General features: G+C 40.5%; 1 protein-coding gene across 4 annotated transcripts in view; it reads right to left on the bottom strand.

The window, feature by feature from the left end:
- Positions 1 to 2,226: 2,226 nt before the first annotated feature.
- ROBO1 (roundabout guidance receptor 1) overlaps positions 2,227 to 24,807 on the bottom strand; it is a 1,129,598-nt gene continuing 1,107,017 nt past the window's right edge. For all 4 annotated transcript variants that reach the window (XM_019528741.1, XM_019528738.1, XM_019528739.1 and 1 more), the window contains 4 exons: positions 22,063 to 22,215; positions 6,983 to 7,291; positions 5,078 to 5,271; positions 2,227 to 3,940 (listed from right to left, as the gene is read on the bottom strand). In XM_019528741.1, coding sequence (XP_019384286.1) covers positions 3,926 to 3,940; positions 5,078 to 5,271; positions 6,983 to 7,291; positions 22,063 to 22,215 — 671 coding nt within the window. In that variant the 3' untranslated portion in view covers positions 2,227 to 3,925. The remainder of the gene's footprint in view (positions 3,941 to 5,077; positions 5,272 to 6,982; positions 7,292 to 22,062; positions 22,216 to 24,807) is intronic.

The following is a 24,807-nucleotide window of genomic DNA, read 5'->3' as shown; positions in this document are numbered from 1 at the left end:
TTACTTGCTCTCCTTCTGGCCCCATGAATCATTCATTCTACTATATGGGACAGCTATATAAGGGTTGACTGAGGGGTCGCCCATTTAGATGACTGTGAGGGAGAGAAGGAGCCAGCAGGCTCCAGGGCCCCACGCCCGAGCGGTAGCCCGCTAGTCCCGTGCCCGCAGGCCCAAGACGCTGGGCGGGAATTCACCTTTCACAGATGTGTGGGGAAGGGCGGAGCCGGTGCTCCCGGGACTGGCATAAAAGAGAGGCAGGGGCCAGCAAGAAGTGGCGGCGTGGAACCGGAAGCAGGCAGCGGAGGGGCTGGAACCGGCCGGAGCACGTTGCAGCGGATGTGAGCAGCTCTCAACCACGGTAGGAGCCTTTGGAGAAGGGGTGAGCCCCAGCGGGGCTCTTGAGCCCAGTCAGCCAGCCCTTGTGGGACATGGGACTGTTTTGTTACTGGCTGGGAGCTGCTGGGACCCAGCCGGAGCCGAGTACCACATAAGCCCTAATAGCAGGGCACTCATTGACTGTGGGCACCGTAGTTCCTATAATAAGGGAGGAACGGCCACAGTGAGCCTTAGTTATAAAGGGAAGAATCGAACAAGCCCTCAAGAAGAGCTCTGCAAGAGCGGGAGTGGGGTTTCAACCCCACAGCGTACGGGGGGGATATCGGAGACCGTCTGCTGAAGGCAGAAGCGGCGGCCCCAACCCAGGGAGACCCCTAGCTATAGCATTTGTGTTGATCTGTACATTTTTTTCATGGACAATCTGTGTACATTTCTTTCACAGACACGTGGCTGAGCCAGATAGGCGGCCACCTCCTGGTGGAACGGGCGAGGGTGTAGGGGTGGCGGAGCCCTCATCAACATGGGACCTGCGGGACGCCGAGGACTCTCATATTTGGACGACATGTGCCAGACCATCTGAACCAACTCTAATATCATCAAAGTCATGGCAGGCGAGGCAAGCACGTGTAAAACGCCCAACCCAAGGTGAGCCAACACTTGGCGACCAGTAAGCGGCCCCCAACGTGGGGAGGCGGTCGTGGCCGTACCCCGACAGACTCGTGTAATCTCTTTGGAAGTGGATGAGCAGAGTTTGACTCTTCTTAAGCTGAGGAGGACTCAAAACATTTTGTTCAGTACGCTTGTCTATTTTTTACTGGGCTACTGGGCCAAAGGTAAGCCACCAGGTGGATTCATGAGTAAAGTCAAGGCTTCTGCCATTTAGGTAGAAGTCTACCATTTGGTAGATCTGAGAAATCTGGATCTCAGCATAATGGAAGCACCTTTGCAGTCGGGTGTCTGAACTCCAAAAGGGAGAGAGAGAACTCATACATATCTCTTGAGCCTTTCATTTCTTATAAGGTAGATGTATGTACCTCCCTGCTGAGTGCTTAGTTGTTCTGGCTTGCCTTTGGGAGGCCCCCATGTCTTCCTATTCACTGTATAGGAAATATAGGCATCTAATCTGTCTCAGCCTCCTGGATGATGGTGCTGTGATGCCAAAGCGCTAGGTGTCTACAAGTCTAGTTTGGGTTTGGTCCAGAACGTTTTAGTTACATGTTTGAGTTGTTTTGTTTTGTTTTGAATTTAAAAGGAAGCAGAGGAGCTAGGGTGAGGCATGGCAAGAATGGAAAAGAATAGTGAGAAGTGGGAAAAGGTTTTAAAAAAAAGAAGGGAAAATGGTCAAGCAATTCATTACCTGTCCCATCATGATCCAAAAGATAGGGATTTGTAAGGATCACACGAGTAACATAGGGTTGACTCAGAGAGAAGAGGCCAGTAGAAAATATTGAGAATACCCTTTGTTTAAGTTTGCATAGATTCTAGCAACCAAGTGACTCAGAAATGTAATTCCCCCTACAGAAGATCTTGTGAATGTTGATATTCTTAACTCCATGTCTTTCATAAAAAATGACTCTTGCCCTCTCTGATCTACAGTTGTGGGTATGGAGTTATGACAGGTCAAGACTTTTCTTCAGCTTCTTTTGGAAATTAGTGTATGCTAAAAGATGTAGGAGTGGTTCTACCTTTTGGAACTAACAGCAGTCATGAAGTACCAAGTAATCAAGACTTTATGATAATCAGTGGAAATTATGTAAAAAGTAGGAGGCCTAATACTGATCTTACCCTCATACTCGCATTACCACAAGGCTTCAATAGGACAACTGAAGAGCAAAATCATTCATGAAAATGGGTTTCAGGTAAAACAAAAAACTGCACAAGAAAAGAAGGTGTATTTGAGAACATTTTTAATAAATAATGTGACAAAAATTACTTTTCTGATTATTGGATCCTCAGTATGCAAAATTATGGCTAAAATATGAGGTTTCGTACATGAACATAATGAAAACATTAATCACATGGATTTTTCCCTTAGTACTGCACACCCTTTCTATGTAACCATTCTTTAAAAGTTAGCTAAATGAAAAATTTCAGTCCTCAGTAAACACCAAAACACTTTTTCTCTCTTTTTTTCCCATTGGGGCTAATCCTGATAGCTGTCCATAAACAAACACACAATTTTCCATTAGCACCAATGACAAAGAAATTATATAATTACAAAAAAGATCCAAAAAATCTACAGAGAGGACATCATTTGGCAAATTTAATGCAACTAATGCCTCTATTTTAGCTTTAATGAAAATCCAATGTTGAGATAGGCCACCGCAAACTTGAGAATTTTCCATAAATTCAGGAAAAGTGAGAAATGTTTTGTTTATGGCCCATATTTTGGTTCGTTACTTTACCATCTGTCACCATTCAAATATTCCCAATACAAACATAGAGTATTAACAAAAAGATGAAAAAAAATCCCAAATGCTTCTTAACATTTTTCCAAAAGACAAAAAAAAAGGTTAATAGTTACAATGGTTTACAAATAAAGTTTAGTGATTGTGCTTTTAAAACCAAAAAAAAAAAAAAGATAAGCAGTGCATTACAAAAAAAGAGATCAAACAAAATTTCTTTAAGTGGCACTTCTTTAAGTTGAATTGACACTACAATTAGAGGTCTGAGATTTGGGCCAGTAACAGTAAAGATGTTATTACCCAATAGTTATTAAAAATGTCCACTGATTTCCTTGCTTATTTTCATAAGTGGCATTTTAGTGGAACAATTTCTGATAGACTTACTCATGCCATGACTAGACCACCAGAGTACCTATCATCTTGGCTCCTGCCTATCCCAAGGGACATTTTCAATAAGAATGTACTTAAACGATGAAAATAGGAAAGACAAATTAAAGTACAACAGGAGAATTAAAATGAGTATATATTTACAATATGAGCCACCCCATCCCACCCCACCCCAAATTGCATTTAAAAAAGCAAATCTTTTGCTGCTGCAAAGGGTAATCTGAGAGACTGGCAGAAAATAAAACCCGCAGTCTATTTTCAAAATGCAAGTTACCATTTGCACTAATTGCAGACTATAATAAAACCACTATATTAGAGGAACCCTCTGCATAATTTTCACTTTATGCAAGTTGGTATTTTTAAAACAATGGTATTTTACATGAAAGATTATCAATGGGCTCCTTGGTACATCAGCAGTGTACTGAACACTGCCTCCTGGAGGGAAAAAAAAATCTAGAGATCCCAGGTTTTGGCACCATCTTCTGTCCTAATCTTGACACAGCAGCTGGTACAAGTACCACAAAGAGCAGCTTACCTGCCTTTCTGGGCAGAGAGAAGATGATATGCTTAGCATTAAGGAATAGACAGGGGCTGTTCATAAAAGAGAAGGATTTTAAAAAAAGAAATAGTGAAATAAAAACTAGCATTCTGATGGCATGAATAAAAATGAAAAATTGTACACTCTGATTGCACTGAACGTTATTTCTGGCGTCAAACATCATCAGACTTGAGGCATCTTAAGTGATATTTTTCTGATTAGATTTCAAAAGCCTGTGAGAGTACATTTCTCATCTTCTTCAGCTTTCAGTTTCCTGTAAAAAATTAAAATCAGTGGCTAGATGTTAGCTGGAGTTCCGCGTTTTAAGAATTTTAATACACTGTTTAGAAACAATTTGTTTTTGATACAGTGTGGTTATATATTAGTCATCATTTTTGGGAAAGAAAATGAAATGTTGCTGCCAACACAAGGGACAGAAAAGAAAAAAACAATAACATGTCTTCATCTGAAGTTTACATTGATAAAATTTAATATATCCAATATCACCTAAGGGGAGTGTCAGACATTTGATGTAACACTAACTAACTACAGCTAAAATACAAGCAGATCCACATTCGAGCAGTTTAACATGTGCCGAGTGCTCTTGTGGCCTTGCAAAGTTGTTCCCTTTTAGGCCAGGGTTATCTCCCAACACATACTAACTTTAATTGGTCACTTCGTTGCAACAATTTGCAACTGTTGCCGGTGATTGTGCTCTTCTATCCTAACATGTACTAACTTTAATACATCACAACATTCCAATGATTTGCAATCACTGCATGTGACTATGTGACACGGCCCTAATATCACCAAGTCTAATATGTGTTAACCTTAAATCTACGGGCATGCCCACACTGTGGCATTTCTGAGTCTCCTGCACCTACCTGCTTCCAGAGACAGTCTTCAGACTTGAAAATACAGTGGTGAGGATACACTGAGGCACCCTTCTGCGCACTCTTGAGATCTTAGATCTCCAGTATGTTTGAGCAGGGGCTGGTGATGACTTTAGAGCAGCTTCATCAATGTCTTACCAAGAACAGAATGGATGAATTGGAGAAGGTAGGTAGGTGGGTGGGTGTGCTGGGACCATCCTGGCCAGGACATGCTGCTGCCATGGTGCATGCATATTCTGAATATCCTGTCTACACAGTTTTTGATTTGGGCATAATTGAGATATTTTACCTTTTGTTTCCCATTACATATTTTCCGTTGTAATGCCATCTTAATGTTGCATTTTTTCTAAGAACGGGAATAATCCATAATTATAGAAAACCACTAAAATAATTTTCCTCAGATAAATATGCATAATTTTTAAAATATTTTCACCTAGGATCCTACCTAGGTTCAGAAAATTATCTTTCTATGATAATAATTTTATTCTACACATTTTTCATAACACTGTTAAAGTTACCTCTAATTCTTCATCTTCTTCTCGTTCATATGCTCCCAGTACTTGCATTTCTGCAATATTCCTTCGTGCTATATTTGTTTGATCTGCCCTTTGTCTACCTCCTGATCCTCTTGATGACATGGAGCTGGAGGAACTGGGATCTCTAGGATTATTTGAAGTTGGAAACGTAGGTCTAGAGTATGGTAAGATGTCCTCTGTGCAATGAAACATACACATTACATATACATAAATACACAATGAACTATGTACATTTACATTGCTCTGACATATGGCATCTCTGCAATTTTTCCATAAATACTAAATGTTTGCATTTTTAATAGACACCTAGAAATTTAGGATGATGACTGGCCATAGTATGCAATAAAATCACTGCACCACAGCAGACAAGGAGGTTTCTTAAAGAAAATCTGATATTCAGGTTAGAAATAAAGCAATGTTCACTAAGCATTACAAATGCAGACCCTTAAAATTACTGGGTGTGTTTTTAAAAGCTTGGCCATGTTCCTACAGAAAGTAGCTGAGTTAGTAATACATATAGAGTCCCCCGACTCCCCAGGATCCAGTAGGAGCTAGAATTATGGAACACCTCTGAAAATCAGAGTACACAAAAATGGAGGCACCTAAAATCTCTGAACACTTTGAAAAATGTTGCCCTTAAAATTTTGTTCTGTCTGTAAATCAATTGTTTAATATTGCTTGCTCGTCTTTGTAAAGTACTTTATGATCTACAGATAAAGAACACCCTACCATAGCTAAGCATTTTTATTCAACAGAAAAATTATCAGTAATAGTTAGTGCAAAGTTAAGTGTTTAGGTCCCTTTTGTTATCAGTAGATTTCTTTTCTTTACCCAGTCACACCAGGCTGCCTTAGGCCTTCAGCATCCAAAAACATTACAGTACATTTTTTTCAGTTTGATGTTCAAAAATCAATGCCTTAATGTTTTTAACTGTTCTAAGGGTGATATGCTGCTCAAATATTAACAACATTTCCAATATTGGTGTCCTCAGCAAATTTTGCCACCTGCCCTAGGACATTAATACATAAATTGATAACAATGGCTCCGACACCAACCCTGAAATAACCCTCTAATGACTTCTCTCTATTGTGACCCACTGCCATTTCCAATGACCTCTTACTCATGTGCCCATTTAACCAATTTACTACCCAATTTCTGCTCATCTGATTTGTACCCTGGCTAGCTAGTCTGAGAAAGAATTACATATTTGTGGGAAGCTTAACTGAACTGTAGACAGATACCATTATCTGTGTTCCACTTTTCACTAGTCTTACTGACCTCCATAAAATTTGAGACCCATTTTTTCCTGACTCTGTACTAGTTACTATTTGTAACCTCTGCATCTCTGCTCCATTCTGCCGAGCTGAATATTCATGTGTTGTTCTCATTTTGAAGAGTATCAAATGTCAGGGTGGCAGATTTTTCCTTTATTAATGTGAGGTAAAATGAGTCCATCTCCAATCCACTGGTAAAATGGGCAGCCTGACTGAATTCCCTTAATAATTTGTGTAGAGGCAGAAGTGGGTACAAAGGTATGTATGCCCCCCAACCTCTATACTCCTCTTTGGGTTTCTTCTCTAGTAGGTCAAGTCTGTGCATAAAATCCAGTGTGCAAAAGGATCATAATATAGAGAAGACAATTCTGGAAATTCTGCTAGCTTTAGGCCACAGGATTGCCTATTTGAAACACCACAATGTGGTTTGTATTAACTTTGCATTAACTACATAAATAGAGATAAATGGCCACAATTCAGTACTGCTATAAGCAGACTCAACTCCAGTAATTTCTCACGCTAATAGTGAACTTGACCTGAAGAACTATGGCCTCAGATCCTTCCACTTATCTACCATAAACACATTCATTAAGCTCAAATCACGTCAAATAACCTTGGAGAAGATGAGTTTTTGCTGGTGTGCCTTCTCGCTTTACTGCTTTATTCCCTCGCAGCTTCCCGTCGTTTTGCTGTTCCTGCGATTCTCTGCGCTCTCCTGAATTTGCCCGCATGTCAGAGTGCTGTCTGCCATCTGCCCCTTCTCTCCCCTTGTAGCTCGCTCCTTTTCTTTCCCCAGATCTGTCTGTTCTTGGTTCTATAGAAGCGAGTTTTGGCAACATGACAGGCCGAACTTCCAGCTGGGACTTGGACTGGGCAGTGGGAGATTTTATAGCTGGAGGTGGCACTGGAGGAGGTGGCAGGTCTACAAAAAAACCCCCAAATTATATCATGAACTAATGAAATTAAGGAATCATGTTTTGCTTCCAGCATGTTAGGTTTACTTCAGTTCCTCCACAAAAACTGCACACACACAATCACACTATAGCATATCAATGTACAAGGGCACTCAAATGATTCTTCTCCTTTTCTTCCTCCCTCCAAACCCTGAAACGGACTTCAAATTCCAATTTATACTATAAATTTGGTTTTTTTTAATATGACTTCCAGAAGGTTGGGGGAAGGTAGGAGAATGCCAGAGTTTGTTTGTTTCCTTCTCTAGGCAGAAGCTTATCCTCTGTGATCATTTCAGCTTTTAAACTCAAATTTAAATGGTGCAAAAATTGAGGCCTCCCAATTGACTGATCAGAGGACAGCTTCTTCTACTTCAGTCCTGCAGCTTGGGGAGAGGGACTTGCTATGCTATTTTTACTCTTTTAATTATCCTCTGTACCCACAATCTCTTTAATCTTGCATTTCATCTTTAGCTTCCCTTTTCTACATTACATTTCCTTGTTCTCTGCAACCTCCCCCTCCCCCATCTTCCATTCAGCCTTTTTACTCTCTTGGTATCATCTGGCATTTCTCATACTTCTAAGTCGGATCCCCCACACCTGTGAAACCTTCCCTTATTTTCTCTTGCTTACTTGATCACTCTTCATTGTACTTCTACAGCTGCTCTACCTATAGATGCTATAGGGTAATATGTGTCATACTGTTCAGATTCAACCTCTTCAAATTTATAGAAAATGATGGTCATTTTAAGTAAAGAACAAATTCCACAATGGAAGGCAGAAATAGAAAGACGGGCAATATTTTTTTACAAAAAATTGAAAATCACATGAGACTTAGTGGTTCTGCAACAATAATAAATGAAAGCAAATAAATTAAAGTAGTCTCATGGTCCCTTTTTTTAACAGTAACTCAATATCATAATGCTATTCCATCATACCAACATACTTAAATTCTTGCTAATACACTCACTTCCAGTCCAAGAAAATTACCGCTCCAATGTGTATTTGTGAAGTGAAAGAAATTACTGTTCTTAACTATGTGTTAGGATGAAAAGAGAAATGACTTACCAGTAATTGGAGTAATTTGAACTATGACATCTAAATGCGCAGCTTCACTCTGGGTATGCATGCCCATAATATTCAATCTCAGAATTTTTTATGTTGCCCTAGTGGTAAGTCATAGGGAGGACTGCAGCCCTGCCCCTCCTCATAGAGCATGTCTTTAGCAAATGAATGAGAAACTCTGCTAAGTCCCTTGAACAATTTCAAGACTGCTTGGTGAGAAAATGCATTTGGCCCTTTATGGAGGATGCTAGACCAAAATGGCAGCTTGCTAGATTTTGACCAAGTTGGTAGACAAATCTTTATACTGAAGATCAATCAAATGTAGCAATCTACGCTGAAAAGAAGTATCAGTGGCAGAGGGATTTATCTCTAGGCACTATCTTGAGAATCAGCAATCATATTGTAAACATATTGTATTATGATGTCCTGGATGCTTTTATCAGCCTCATCATTATCCTCACAGGGCTGTAAAGCCTCAGCATGAAGTCAGAATGGTGAAGGCATCTTCTTGGAAGCCTAATTTAATTTAATCTATTCTTTTGAGGATTTTTTTGGTGTAAAAATCAAAAGAAAGGAAGTCTAAGAAAAAAAATTAAAATGAAACCAGAAAGGATCAGAAACTGAAAAGGGGTTTCAACTGGAGTTGTATGTCTTGAACTTTGTGTTTCATCTCAAGATGATGCTGGTTAACTAGTATGGAGGGGCAGGAAAACTGCAGCCTTCTATCCTCTTGGTATGGATCATGAGGAAGGTTAAGGCTATGGCATGCCAAATAAGGACTGTTAAGTGTCCCTATTTGAGTGTTATGGCACATGAGGCCGACAGTGAGAACATGCATTTTCTGTGGATTTCAATTTAGGTGTGCAATGCCAGAACACGAGGTCTGTTCTCCTGAAGTTGTGAGTACCCAGATAGCCCACTGTTTTCAAGATGAACTTAGGGGCTTAGAATCTTTGCAAATAAGGCCACATTAAATTGGAACACAGCAAATAACTGATAGGCCCATATCAAGAAGCTCTATTTAATTTAACTCATCCTGCAAATTCAAACGTATACTAGCACTTTAAAAGTTTTCTAAAATGCTTTTTTTAACAGTGGTATTTAGAAAGTGCATATATCCTTCTTTATTCACCTACGTTTCTATATACCTGCAGTAATACATAACACCTTCAAAACAGAAAGGGAAAGACATCCATTATTATAGCACACAATGCTACTGTTAAAAGTGAAGGAAATTTGTAAAAAACTTAAATGCAGCAACTAAGATGCAAGGCTGCCTTGCATCGAGACTATAGGAACCACACAGCAAGTATACATCAAGCAAACAGATGAAAAAATGATTCTGAAAGGTATAAATGATGGTCCTGAGCTCATAATGCATTCATCCCAAGTGCATCTGTACTAAAATGAAGTGCACTGAAAATTATAAAATCCCTGCTCTACCAATTTGTAATGAAAGACATTCATTTTCACTGCTTCCTCAGAGAGGATCTGAAAGAGCTTTCAAAACCCCAAAACAGCTGCACTTCTTAACTAATACTACAAAATGTTAAGATCGTATGGGCTATATTTGAGCAGGTGAATGTCTGAACTGAAATCTGAGTAAATTGGTACAAGATGATGAATAGATGAGTTGAAAGGAATTAAAAATGGGCGCTTAACATATATGCAAATAGTGTTATAGGCTAGGACTATCCAACTTCTGGGCAATCTGGGGCTGCACACAGCACAGACACAGACATGGGGGCAACAAGTTACATGGGCCACATGCCATGTATACAGGTGGGCAGACAGTCCCCACCAGTCTCCCTGCCCACTCTCCTGTCACAGGGAAGCTGTTACCCCTTTAAAAAAGCTGAAGCACAGGCATCTCAGCTTCCACCCCACCTTCCTCAACCACACACTCCATCTGATCATTGGCAATCCTTCAATTTGAGGATAATTTCTACCATAGATCAGTGATGTGTCTTGAGGTGACTTATGAATGCAATCCTTAAGCCACATATTCATCCACAAAAGTTTCAGGTCTTACTGGTATTTCCACAGGGGAGAATAGACAGTAAGGTGGGATTTCTCTCCTCTTTCCTTTGCTCCCTCTTCTCTGCTTCAAGGAAGAGACACTATCTTGAAGCAGGCTGGTGCTTGGTTAAGGTTGTGGCACTATTGGAGCTGGTTAGCAGCCAGCTCCTCCCAGCTCTTGATGTTGCTGTCTGTTTTCTTGACATATGCCAGCAAGGATTTGGCTTCTTCATCCATGTGGTGCTGTCCCAAAAAGGACTGCTAGGACTAGATGGGATCCACCTGACAAAGAGATGGAACAGCATCTTCTCAGACAGGCTCGCTAACCTAGTGAGGAGAGATTTAAATTATCTTTGCTGAGGAATGGAGACCGAAGCCCTGAGCTAAGTGGGGAAGCAGAAGACCTGGAGAAAGCACAAGGTGGAGACAGTAGCAGGAGAGAAAGTAGGGCCATCTTACTAAGAAAGTAGGGCAAACAGCTAGTTATGTTAGGTGTCTGTACACAAATACATGGAGCCTGGGAAACAAGCAGGAAGTCCTTACACAGTCATGGAACTATGATGCGATTGGAATAACAGACTTGATGGGATAGCTTGCATGACTGGAGCACTGTCATGGATGGGTATAAATTGTTCAGGAAGGACAGGCAGGGGAGAAGAGAAGGAGTTGCGTTGTACGTAAAAGACTTGTATGGTTGTTCAGAGCTCCAATATGAAACTGGAGATAGAACTGGAAAAGCTGGAGATAGGCCTGTTGAAAGTCTCTGGGTTAAGGTTAGAGGGGGAAAGAAGCCCAGGAGAGTTGTTTGTATTTTCAAGAAACCTTACTGAGGGTGCAAGAACACACCATCCTGATGGGCAGAAGAATGGCAAATATGGCAGATGACCATCTTGGCTTAGCAGAGAACTCTTTGGTGAGCTTAAACACAAAAAGGAAACTTACAAGAAATGGAAGAATGGACAGAAGACTAGGAAAAAGTATAAAACCATTGCTTGGGCATGCAGGGATGTAATCAGGAAGGCCATAGTCCAATTAGAGTTGCAGCTAGCAAGGGGCAGAAAGGGCAACAATAAGGGTTTCTACAAGTATGTTAGCAATAAGAGCAAGGTCACGGAAAGTGTGGGACTAAATAGGGGAGGCAACCTAGTAACAGATGATGAGGAAAAGGCTGAAGTACTCGGTGCCTTTTTTATGTCGGTCTTCACAGGCAAGGTCAGCTCCCAGAATACTGCACTGGGCAGCACAGTCTGGGGAGAAGGCGAGCAGCCCTCAGTGTTGAAAGAACAGGTTGGGGACTATTTAGAAAAGCTGGACATGTACATACCCATGGGACCAGATGCGATGCATCCAAGGTTACCAAGCAAGTTTGCTGAAGTGATTTCAGAACCGCTGGCGATTATCTTTGAAAAGCTGTGGCAACTGGGGGAAGTTCTGAGTGACTGGAAAAGTTCAAATATAATGTTCATCTTTAAGAAAGGGAAGGAGGAGGATCCAGGGAACTGCAGAACAGTCAGCTTCACCTTGGTCCCCGGAAAAATCATGAAGCAGGTCCTCAAATAATCCATTTCTAAGCACTTCGAGAAAAAAAGGCATCAGGAACAGTCAGCCTGGATTCACTTGGGACAAGTCATGCCTGACCAACCTGACTGACTTCTATGGTCAGGTGACTGGTTCTGCAGATGCGGGGAAAGCAGTGAATATAATATACCTTGACTTTAGCAAGGCTTTTGATATGGTTTCCCACAGGACTCTTGCAAACAAGCTAAGAAAGTATGGTTTGTATGAATGGGCTGTGAGGTGGATAGAAAGCTGGCTGGATTGTTGAGCTCAACAGGTAGTGATCAATGAGACTATGTCTAGTTGGCAGCCAGTATCAAGTGGAGCTCCCCAGGGATCAGTCCTGGGGCTGGTTTTGTTCAGTATCTTCATTAATGACATGAAAGATGAGATGGAGTACACCATCATCAAGTTCATGAATGAGACCAAACTGGGGGGAGTAGCAGATACTCTGGAGGGTAGGGCTAGGACTCGGAGTGTCCTAGACAAATTGAAGGACTGAACCAAAAGAAATCTCATGAGGTTTAACAAGCACAAAGTTCTGCACTTAGGATGCTACAGGTTTGGAACCAACTGGCTGAGCAGCATCTCAGAAAAGGACCTTGGGGTTATTGTGGACAATAAGCTGGATATGAGTCAACCATGTGCTCTTGTTGTCATGAAGACTACCAGCATACTGGGCTACACTAGTAAGAGTGCTGCCCACAGATCAAACAAAGTGATTATTCCCCTGTATTCTGTACTGGTGTGGCCACATCTGGAGTACAGTGTCCAGTTTTGGGCCCGCCACTACAAAAAGGATGTGGACAAGTTGGAGAGAGTCCAGTGAAGGGCAATGAAAATAGTTAGGGGGCTGGGGCTCTTGACTTATGAGGACAGGCTTAGGGAACTGGTTTATTTCGTCTGCAGAAGAGAAGATTGAGGGGGGATTTGATAGCAGGCTTCAATACCTGAAGGGTGTTTTCAAAGAGGATGGAGCTGGACTGTTCTAAGTGGTGGCAGATGACAGAACAAGGAGCAATGGTGGTAAAGCACTGGAATGGGTTACCCGGAGGTGGTGGAATCTCCATCTTTGGAGGTTTTTAAGCCTCAGGTCAACAAAGCCCTGGCTAGAATGATCTAGTTGGGGATGGTCCTGCTTTGAACAGGGGTTGGACAAGATGATCTCCTGAGATCCCTTTCAACCCTAATTTTCTATGATTCTGTGCCTTCAACATGCCCTTGTAATTTTCCTCTGGCACCACGAAATCTCAGACTGCAACTCAGCTGGGAAGAGAATATTTGTTTTGCAAGTCAAGAGTTGGGTATCTGCATAAAGTGTCCAGTTCAGCAAAGTTGGGGCTTGAGGATGACCGACTCAGTGCTGGTAACACTGGCTTCAGCAAAGATACTGGCATTTGTGCAGTGATCCCTCCATTCAATGTGGATTTTTTTTCTGTAGACATCACTGGTGATATCTCTTTAGACTCTTGAGATAACAATAGCAGGTTACCCACATTAAAAATCTGTAGAGGAAAGTAGACACAGATTTTGGTTTATTTCCAAAGATCACAATCAATAAAAACGTGCCAAAGCAGTGTCTTTTGAGAAGGCACTTGTGCACTGGATTCTGTGCTGGATCTCCTTATCAACGTTTGCTTTCTGAGAGAGGTGGCTACCAAGGGTAAAGAAAGTGCTCAATTATCTCCAGGGTCTTCTCCTTAATGGTAATTTGAGAAGGGGAGGTCACATTCAGGGCTTGGAGTAGGCTGATAGAACACTTTATTCTTCATAATTTTGAAAGAGAAGCTTAAAGTTTAATAGTGAAGAGGTCCAGCACAGTCTAGATTTTTTCCTCAGTGCACACAAGGTGGTATAGTCATCAGCATATTGAAGGACAAGGATGGCTGGTTTGAATACTTTGGTCTTTCAGTGAAATATTCCCAAATTGAAAAGCCCTCTATTTGTTCAGTATTCCAGGTCGATTCTAGAAGGGAAGTGGTTTTTAACAAGAACCAGGATGAAGAAGAACCTGGATGACAGTAAAAAAAAAAAAAAGGGGAACAGAATTGGGGCAATGACACATCCTTGCCTGACCCCAGTTTGGATGAGAAATGGATCTGTCTCCAATCTGCTACAAAGAAGAGTTGCAGTCATTTGGCTGTGAAGAAGCTTCAAGACTTTGATGCATTTTTCAGGGCATCCAAATCTGGCCAGTACTTTCCACAAAGCTTCATGATTGATGAAACCTGCAGTGTGAGCAGCTTAGCTCCCTTTTCTACCGCAGATGTACAGTACAAACATCCGTCCCCTCCCTGGTGTACACACAGCATGGGCACTCCGCTCCCTTCTGCTATGCTGACCAAGCCTAGAAGCATGGGTAGGAAGCAGAACCTGGAGAAGGGAGGGGGAATCCTACTGCTGCAGCATTAGTATCCGGGGAAATGGATAACCCTGTACAGGCCACATGCTAACCCTGGTCCACAGGGGTGCAGACAGCCTGTGTACCATCAGTTGGACCCTGTACAGGCTATCTGAAGTGGTGTGTTAGACCATGGCTTGGATACATGTTATTTTTGTAGCACTATCCATGCCCTTCTAGTACTACAAAAAGTGTGTGACAATATTCCCCAGGACTGGGGAGGGTGAGGAGAGCATGCCACATCAGCCCCCTCCCATATGCTGCTGTGGGTAGTGGCTATCAAGCACAGTCTTCCCCTCTCTCTGTGCCCCATTTGGCAGGGGTGAAGAGAACGTGCCCCTTATCTTGGGTGGCTGGGAGATACCTCTGCCACAGCTGCTTCCAATTTATGCTGGCAGTGGTATCAGCTGGAGGCAGCCTTTCTGCTGTGGGGGTAGGGAGTGCAAAAGATCAGCCCCTTATTCCCTATCATCCCCTGACTGGAGAGCATACCTATGTGATGATCTTGTCCAGCCAGGGGATTGTGTACATATGAAGGAAGGGTAGCATGGCGTTTTAACTGAGCTATACCTGGTACACAGGTTTATGCTGGACTGCTTCCAGTGCCATAATGTTAAACTGTCTTGCACATGCATAAGACATGATCAGAATAATTTCAGTTGTCAGATGATATGGGATCTGGGAAATGAAAAAAGTGGCTTAGAGCTAACTTCCCAACTTCGGAAAAAGAATATTTCAAGCAAGTGAAACCAGTAATACCCTGTGGATATCATCAGCTTCAACATCTTAATAAACAAATGTTCCAAGCAACCTCTAGAAGCAAATCCTACATTATGGACAATACTGGCTAAGGATGTGTTTTGCAATGTCTTTCTGTCTTTTTTTCCCTCATTCCCTGTTATGAATGGCAATTCTGTAGGCATTAGATTGCAAAGTAGCTATATTTCAATATGGGCTGCCACTGTCACTGCCACTCCCTCCTGTCAGTATGTCTTCATGTCTCAACAATTTTCAGATGCACCTTATGAAAAGCCACTCTTATTACCAAACCTGAAACGGCACACTATAGATCAGTCCACATGCTTAAATATGCTTGAAACTGGAATATGCCAATAAGTTGCTGCAACAAAATCTTACTTTATCTAAAGAGTGAGGGTTGATTTATTATAATAAAAAGGAAAGACTGTGGCAGTGAATCTGACTTATCTTTCTGAGCAGGCTGTAAATATAAAACGAAACCTCTTTGCAGTCCAGAGAGTTCCAGTGTAGTCCAACAAGAACTAAACAACAATGATTTCTGGCAAGTAAACACAGAACCAATCACAATAATCCAATAGAAATGCCCTCTCAACACTTTCAGCTCTTAAAGGTAGTTCACTTTTCTACCCTGAATGTAAATACCTCCCCCACCAACATATATGCCCCTCCATGAACAAATCAAAACAAAGAAAAAAAGTCTGTAATCCCAGAAATTAAAATATAACTTTAAATAAACATTTTTTTTCTCCCCAGATTTAACCATCTGCCCCTAGGACAAGGAATCCTAAAGTATGATTACCTTATGTCTTGATAATGCCTCTGCATGAAAAAAAGATGTGTAAAATTGCAATAACTCCATTGTACAGTAGTAACAACAGAAAAGTGATACTTTTGACAGAGAGCACTTTGTCACAACCTGCAGGGAAACTATAAAAATCTTCATTATAACATACTGTTCCTTGCTGAGAGGAATCCTTTAAACAAGAAAAGGAAACTTTTCAGAGGTCAATACTATTACACCCCTGTGGTATTTATTTAACAGCTCAAATAACGGAGAAAATCCAGATTCAATCTGCCTCCTCTAGTACAAACTGGTATGTTTCGTTATTAAAACGAAAATGAAGGCCTCCATTGCGAGAAATAAAAAATAAATCACAGAGTGACATCAAACCAATCTAAGATACCTGGTAAAGGTCAGCAGTGCTCAACTGTTTCATTTATGCTTGCATTGTTGCCCACTTAAGAAAAACAATTAACGGATGCCTTTTTATAGCATATTCTACAGGGGAAATCTTCCATATGTGCCTTCTGAAGAGAGTGATTACAATTTTCAATAAGATGCTAAATGAGAACAGATATAGGAATCATGGGAAAAACAACTGGGGGAGGAATACTAAGCCCACTTCTATACTTAAGTGGAGAGACTGCAAAACAGCCTAAAAAAAAAAAAAGAGTCCAAGTTTGATCCATAATGACAAAACAAATAACCAGGTATTATTAGGACTTTTTTCTTTAAAATAATAAAATAAAATACTCTCTGATGCCCTAGAATTTTGTTAACATATCCAAGGAAAACATAATTGACAGTAAACATGAAACTTGAAGTTTGCTTTCTATAAAATACCAAACTAGATTTCTACAATACATATAACGTATGAATAAAACTGCCAACATAGAACCTGATCCTGTAAGATTTAGAATATATATCATTTAAAATTTTTAAGCACTGTTACTTAAAACAATGGTTGTACAAAAAAAAATATCTCCTGTTGGCTTACAGTTCTAAATTCTGTGGATGATAAATAAGTGAATACATGTACAAAAATAGTACAACACAAAAAGGGTTTTTCAATTCAGGTTTGTATATATTCTTATTAATCACTTTTCATTAAAAAAAATATCATTTCAAGGTCAATCTCTCTCAGGATACCCATCTTAAAGGAAAGGTGGTTTATTTTGGAATATCACAAAATACTGAATATCCAAATCATAACATCACTTTCTGGAAAAAATGTATTTTTGGCATTCGGTGGAGTTACAAAACTTTTCTTTGTTATAAGTTATGTCTTACACCATTTAGACATTTTGTACCAGAGAAACAGAGGACTATAACCCTTAAACATGGGCCAGAGCAAGATTCAAAATATTTGAAATTGTCTTCCATATAAATATTTGATCCACTTGTGAGAAATGCAGCTGTCACAACCTTATGCAGGCCTACTTTTGTGTAGGGTGCTCAACCACCAACTAGTGGACTAAATCCAGATTGCGAGACCATCATCTGGCTTATGGATCTTCCCACAAGTCTGAAAATTTGGCAGCAGGGAATGGTAGCAGCAATAACTGCAGCCAAATTTCTGGATGAGCAGTGGGGTGGGAAGCCCCATGGATCGGATGACAGAGATAGGGTCAGTGAGAAGCTAGATCCAGCATGTGGGGGCAGCATAGCATGCAGCTGGATCTGGAGCATCGGGTCATTACAGCATGTGACTGAATCTGGCATATGGGGTCAAGCTGGTGAGCATCCAGTCAGATGTGTGAGATCAGGCTGTACGTGGTACATAGTGTGTGCAGCTGGGTCAGCATAATGGATCACACCCATGGACTCACACTGAGTGATGGATCTGGACTATGGACTGTGTAGCAGGGCACTAAGATGCCTGCTACTGGGAGAGCTGGAGGAGTGGCTCAGGTGCCGGTTGCTAGAGCCAACCTGAGGCAGTTAAGGACACACTCGTCCGGTCAGCTGAACGAAAGGGGCAGGGCCTGGCTCTGACAAACTGCAGGCCAAAGGCCAGAGTGGGGGACTGCTGGTGGCCAAGGAGGAAGGAGCTCAGCCCTGAATGAGCAAAAAGGAAAAGGCTTGGATGTGCAAGCAGCTAGTGACACGGGTAAGAGATGGAACCCCTGTGTTGTGGTTCGGAGGATGTTTTAGCCCTGAGGCATAGATGTGTGTTATAGCCCAGGGGGTTGTGTTTTGGTTATTGTTAGCCTGGAGGATCGAGAGAGGCTGTAAGGGGATGGAAGAGGCCTCATAGGGGAACCACGTCAGAGTGGGGACCCCAGCTTGACAGAGAGGGGCAGCACTGCTGAGAAGCCCCAGAGAGTGGGCAGCTAAGGGGGAAGCCCCGAACCATGAAGCTCCAACATGGAGCAGCAACCGTTAAGCCAAAAGGGGTCAGCAGAGGGAGTGTGCCTCCCAGACTGCAAAAAGGGCAGTGCAGGGAAGGCGCTGACCCAGAGCATCGGCAAGGGCGCAGCAGAGGGGGGGTGCTGTCCCTGAGCACCAGGAAAAGGCGCAATATTGGGACAGGGCTGACCCCGAGTACCCCGGAAGGCAGAACAAACAAGGTCGTGGAGAACCTGAGCGCCAGTGAGGCTCCGGGTAAGCAAGAAGCCCCAGAGAGCGGGCGGCGAGAAGCCCCAGAGAGAGAGAGAGGGGCAGCGACCAACGTTGAGCACCGTGAGGTGCACCATGAGGTGGGTCTCCAGAGAGCCCTAGCAAGACAAGACTGTGAAGGGACAGAGCGTCAACAGGGCGCGGAGCGAGGCAGGGCTGTAGAGCGCCCAAGTGTCAGGGAGACTGAGGCAGGTCCGGCACATAGCAGGAAAAACCATAGTCAAGGGAATAAAGGGCAGCCTCCCTACAATAAATACATAACATCAAAGATGCGGCGGGTGAGATTCTGAGGGTGCTTAGAGAACACTAACAACATGGTACTAAGGTCACCCTTAGGGGACAGCACGGCGACTCTAGAGTGCCATCCTGCTACAGACTGGTTCTGCACCACTCTGGCTTGCAGATGTGCATCACTGATTTAGTGCATAGGTAAATAACAACACTTGGATATTTTATTGATTTGCAGGACCAAACATTAGCTAACTAAATGCTATCGTTTGTGCCCATTGTCAACTGTAAGAAAGGAAGCTGAGTACATGATAAAATCTGCACAGAGATTCTAAAAGACAAGAACCTGCCAAAAAAGGTCATACATATATTATACGCGTATACAAATATATATAAATGGCTTCTTAAATCCAATATGTAAATAGGTCAGCCAAAGTTGGGAAGGGGAGAAGTGATAACCATTAGCTGGTTCGAGTAATGCACTTTGCTTGTATTTAACTCTCTGAAAGACTAGATGGAGAGGAATGAAGTATTCATACATTTTAATCTGTACCCCCTTCTAAGCAAAGATTTTTAGCAACAAATAAGGAGAGTATTTCACAGTTTGGATGACTGTCAATATACAAACTAACATAATGGAAATCCAGTTGCAGATTCAGCAAGCACTAATCTGAATCAGTATTGAAAAGGATATCTAGGTATATGCCATCTTATATTTATGTGCAGTAAACTAGGGAAAAGATCTTTTATTGAAAAAAGAGCAAGGACAAACAGATACATCTCCACTGACTGGTACCTTATGAATGAAAACACTATCAGAAAGAACCACCACCCAACTTCACACATCTCACCATGTGAAGAAAACAGAGACGTACAATGCTGCTAGCACTATTTTTGGTATTTTCAACCACTGGTTAAAGGTTCTGTTTACTTATATAAATGTTTAACATATAATTGCAAAAAATCTTCCATATCACACATAGTTCATAAAACTGCAAGAAACAAGAATTAAACTAATATGGGTCAGGTAATATGGGAATAGCAGGGATCCTACATTGCTACCTAAAAATTAGCTCATTTTCAGCAGTCACTTGGAATGCATGTTTTATTGAAAAGACAGCAACATGAATACAACAACTAGGATCTTCATATCTTTTTAGCATTTATATAATTGCCTGTCCAATGACCGATATCCAGGTTCGGCACATTTGTTCTCCTCTTTTACAAACTGGTATGTTTATTTGTTATGGCAAAACCCGGAAGCTTCTTTTGGAATGAGCATTGCCTTATAAAGGAAATAAATCACAGGGTGACATCAAACCAATAGAAAGAACGAAGAGGTACCTGGAAAAGGTCAACTGTGTTCAACTGTTTCATTCATGTCTACATATCACTGCTCCTCATTTAAGGAAAACAATTAGTTGATTCTGTTTTATAGCCTATTCTAAAGGGACAGGTTTCTATATGTGCCTATTAAAGTGAAAGGTTATAACTTTCAGTAAGGTTCTAAATATGGTTATGTAAATAGATTGAGGCAAAATAATAACAAAATATAACCTCTGAACTGGAGTTTATTAGGATTGCAGAAATTAGAACAATAAATCCCTGCTCTGTTAACAGCCACACAATGCACTGCCCATTAATTATAATACACAGGTTAGCAGAAATTCATGTCTAATTAGAAAATATGCTGAAATAAGCAGGTGCTTGGGATACAAAGCAAATATCGATCACGCTTGTCAAATCTGTTGCAGTTCCTAACCACAGTGCTGCAGGGTTTAACTTGTACTTACAAGTTATAAAAACCTGCCATCCAATATCTGTCCAACCATTATTTATTCCTGGGCTGGTGGGAAGCAAATGGCCACACAGAAAGCTCCTGCCCAGATTTTCTCTTTGATGCCCTAATTCCTGTAGATGTATTATATCAAGGTTTGCTCTTTCGCCAAGTATTCAGTTAAGCACATTATCTTCATGATGATAAAAGCTGATAAAGTGTCCACAAACCCTTGTAAAATGCCATTACAGGGGTCCCATAAATGTAAAATTGCCAGCACAGTTTTGGGATTTACACCTTGTGTTGTCCTTCTGCAGAAGCAAACATGTGCAAAACCACTGTAATAACCTCCTGAAATCAGATAATATTCTGACAGCTCAGTTTCACTGACAAAAGAGGCCTGGGCAGGAGCCAAGAGGCCCAGGTGCACTGTGTCATGCCAGTATTTAATGTAGTCTAATATCAGATAGATGCTAGTGAGAGAAAATACTCAGAATAAAGTACAGATAATAGCATGGACAACCACTCATTGCTAAATTACTTCTGCTCATCATGCTGTGAGCTTTGTATTAAATTTTTCTGTCAAGTGGCAGGAATCATAGGGAGAAGTGGCTCAAAAACCCCTTCTTGTAACCCTGGATAAGGATCTATAATATTAGGCTTTCATATGATAATGGCAAATGATGCCCCTCTTTGAAACATTTCTGACTGGTAATGAAAGTCCTAATCAGATTGTTGTTGCTGAGAACCAGGAGGTGGGGAATGATGCCTCTGACACTCTTTCTTTCCCCTCCCCCTTTAGCAAATTTAGCAAACTTGACAAGATGGGTTAAGTCTTTGAGAATTTATCTTACATGAATTTGCAACAAAGCCCTTGGGATGTTTTATAAAACTGGAAGGTTGTGGTTTAATAAAAGCTGGGCCACCTGAGGCATTTTCATTAAAGGCTCTCTCTAGACAACATCACAATGTTTGCATTATCCTCCTATACTCCCCGGAGAATACAAGCGTTACCTTTTCAGCAGGAGTCGATATTATGTGTGAAGGCATGAGAGAAGATGATTAGATTTTGCCTTTTGGATCACAAAGTAACTGTTTGAAACAATACTTTAGTTAGGATTAAAATTCAATACTTTCTTGTCTACCATTTGAATGCTCAGTCATTTCTGCAAGGAAAATAAAATTATATTACGGGGGATTTATTACTTGGTTATTTTAATGAAGATTTTAATTCCAAATGTAGATTATTTTCTATACTTATCTGGACGATATAGTCTCTTAAATAATGATAGCAATCAACTGATTAGGACACTATGGAACACAGGTGCAGTTGCTGTATGTAGGGGAGGCATCAATATTGAAAAATTAGGAACTATAGCTCTTAAAATAATTAGTTTACCATGTTTAGAAACAGAGAATACAAATGAGTGAGTTTTTTAGTATTATGTTATCGCTGTGAAAAATTTTCACATAAGAATATAGGCAGTGCTTATTTATAGAGGTTCACTGATGTTTTCACCCATTTCAATGGACTTACCATCTGTGTAGACTTCTCTGCGCAGATGTCCTGGCTGATGCTTTTGCTTTTTGGCAGGTCGGACCTTTTGTATTACAACAGCACTCATGTTGCTGTCAGTAGACACAGGGCTGGTAGGTCTAGGGCAGTGTGATGCATGAAAATGTCTACGGCCTGAAAAATGTTATAGAACACCAAGTTACTATTTTTCCTCTCCAAAATAAAATATTTTACATTCTCTCTTTTTAAAAAAAGAGAACCAGGCACTGCCATATTAAACTTGAAGTTATTTAAGTATACTGTTAGGTTAACGTAAATCTTATTGTAATATGTTCAATACTATATTGTAACAAACAACTGAAGAGATGCATTCATTTTCATATCAATAGACAGGCTGGCTTAGTTTCACAGAAATTATCCAACTGGTTTGCTTCTAGTAGCTCTGCTTCCAGGAATCTAAAGCCTATGATCATACCGAATGTTTTACCAGTACAATAGACTTCATCTTCTATCAACAAGAAAATTTATCACTTTCATACTAGGTTTCATGTCTTCTAGCTGGACAGTACAGAGATTGACTCATACATACAGCAGCAGTATAATAAGCAGACACCACATTACTTTCAGGCCCTGTTAGAAATGCATCTAGCACTACCCTACTTGAATAATTATCTGTATCTGAGGTACTGCATGTGAGGGCCACCACACTATTTATCTGATATTTTATCATATTTCACTCATGTTGTCAAAATCTAGCATTTATGTTAAGGCTAAAGGCATTAGTATTAAATGAATAATCCCATCACAGCACAAACTTGAATATTGCTAATTTTTAATTTATACTAATAGTATGTAAAATACACCCCCCCCACACACACAGATAAAGGGTAAAATCCTGAAGTCAATGGGATTTTTGCCATTTATTTCAATGAGGCCAGGATTTCATCCAAAATTACTAAATTACCTCCCCTCTTGTTCTCCGTGATGAACAGCTGTGTTAGAACAAAGGAATGTTAAAAGTTAGAGAGGAGAGCAGAAATGTGAGAAGAACATTACAGCTTTTACAGAGTTGGTGGGGACAAAAATGTAATAAAATTCCTGTTTTTTGGGGTTGGATAGTTTTAGAAGATAGTCAAAATAATTCTAGGTTTTTTTTAATCCAATATTCTATTCTGTGGCATAATTACTTATTACCTGAAACTTCACGCTCTCCATTTGGCAAGTGAGGCAGTCAGATAGCTGGTAATTGATATCCTATTAACAATACTAACTAATAAGGGTATGTTCTTAAATATAAGGTACTTGTTGACTTCAGTTGTTGGTTACCAAATGGGGCAGGATACAAGGGTGTGGAAAGGTAAGGAACCCAGCAAGGATCTTATTGATTTGTTTATAATAATCTAAACTGCCCAGAATGGCAAGTGGCAAATTATATCATTCCTAGTCCAGTTCTTTTCAATTGTGTTGCAATGAGAGATTAGGATATAATCCAATAAGGGCAATAATGAAAAATTAAATGGCAAAAAGCTATCTTCAGGTACCACTAAAGGTATGGCTTAAACTTACAAACTTCGGAAATAAAAATTTAGAAGGGAAACAATCCTTTACACATTCCAGGAGACGAGGATAAACCCTCATATGAACACTAGCATTCTTTACTTTGAAGAGGAAATTTGAGAAAAACATACATAATAAGGAATGGTTGAATAGGAGTCATTTAACCATTGTATTCATCCCAATGAAAGAACAATGGCACATTCAATGACATTGAAACACAGCAAATTTCAAAATTGTAAGTTCTTTTTCACACAGCACACAATTAGACTGGAACCCACTGCCACATGCATCACTGAGGCTGAAATCTATGCAGCCATAAACAAGGAATGGGGTATTCATCATTTATATGCATAACAAGAATATCCACAGTTACAACAGTAAGATATAAAACAGATAAATATGGTTCAGAGGAAATATAATCCACCATCCTTTAGTCACCCACATGAAACCTATCTCACTATACAGTATCCCAAACCTCTCTGGTAGGTGAATTGGCTTTGAGTCTCTCCTGGAAGATTCTGCAATAGCCAGTGTTGTATACAAGGTACTGGATAACTAGACAACAGGTATGATGCATGAAGGCATTTTTGTGTTGGTAAAAGTAATGTAAAAGCACAACAACGCATAACAGAAAATCAAAAGGTGAACCTTTTGACTTCTCTCTGCTGTTTTTGATTTTCTTACTTTAATGTAACGGCTATATTGTAACATCTGAAAAAAGACAAAATAGTTCAATGCTTTTACTTTTGCAAACAGCTCCTAAGCTGAGGTCCTGCTTTTTTTTGTTTTGTTTTTTTAATTTTTTTATTTTTTTTAATTTCAGACCATATTCAAAGATCCTTGTAATTGAAGAACATGCAGTCAATGCTGTAGTGGCTACATTGCCATCAGTACCTAAACTTCTGATTTAAAGTTAACTTAGATCTATCTAACATGCTACAGTGAATGCAGTGTAGACACACCTCAAAAGAACAATTATAATTTTAGCACCACAGGCTGGTATTCTGCCTGTGATTTAGACTCCATTCCACAACACCTCTGACAAACTGATTTCCTGGACCTTCCAACCTTGAGATCTTAAGCAAAGGTAACTGCCTCCCATTGCACCTCCATAGGTGTATTATTGGACAAACCTCTGTCTAATTACATGGATGCAGAACTTTATTCTCAGTGCGCTGAATTTCTACATGTCAATTCACTATTAACTTC

Source organism: Crocodylus porosus, unplaced genomic scaffold, assembly GCF_001723895.1.
Source record: "Crocodylus porosus isolate Cpor-Errol unplaced genomic scaffold, CroPor_comp1, whole genome shotgun sequence".
Taxonomy (NCBI): Eukaryota; Metazoa; Chordata; order Crocodylia; family Crocodylidae; genus Crocodylus; species Crocodylus porosus.
The sequence above is the reverse complement of the archived record's forward strand: the minus strand, read 5'-3'. Positions and strand labels throughout refer to the sequence as shown.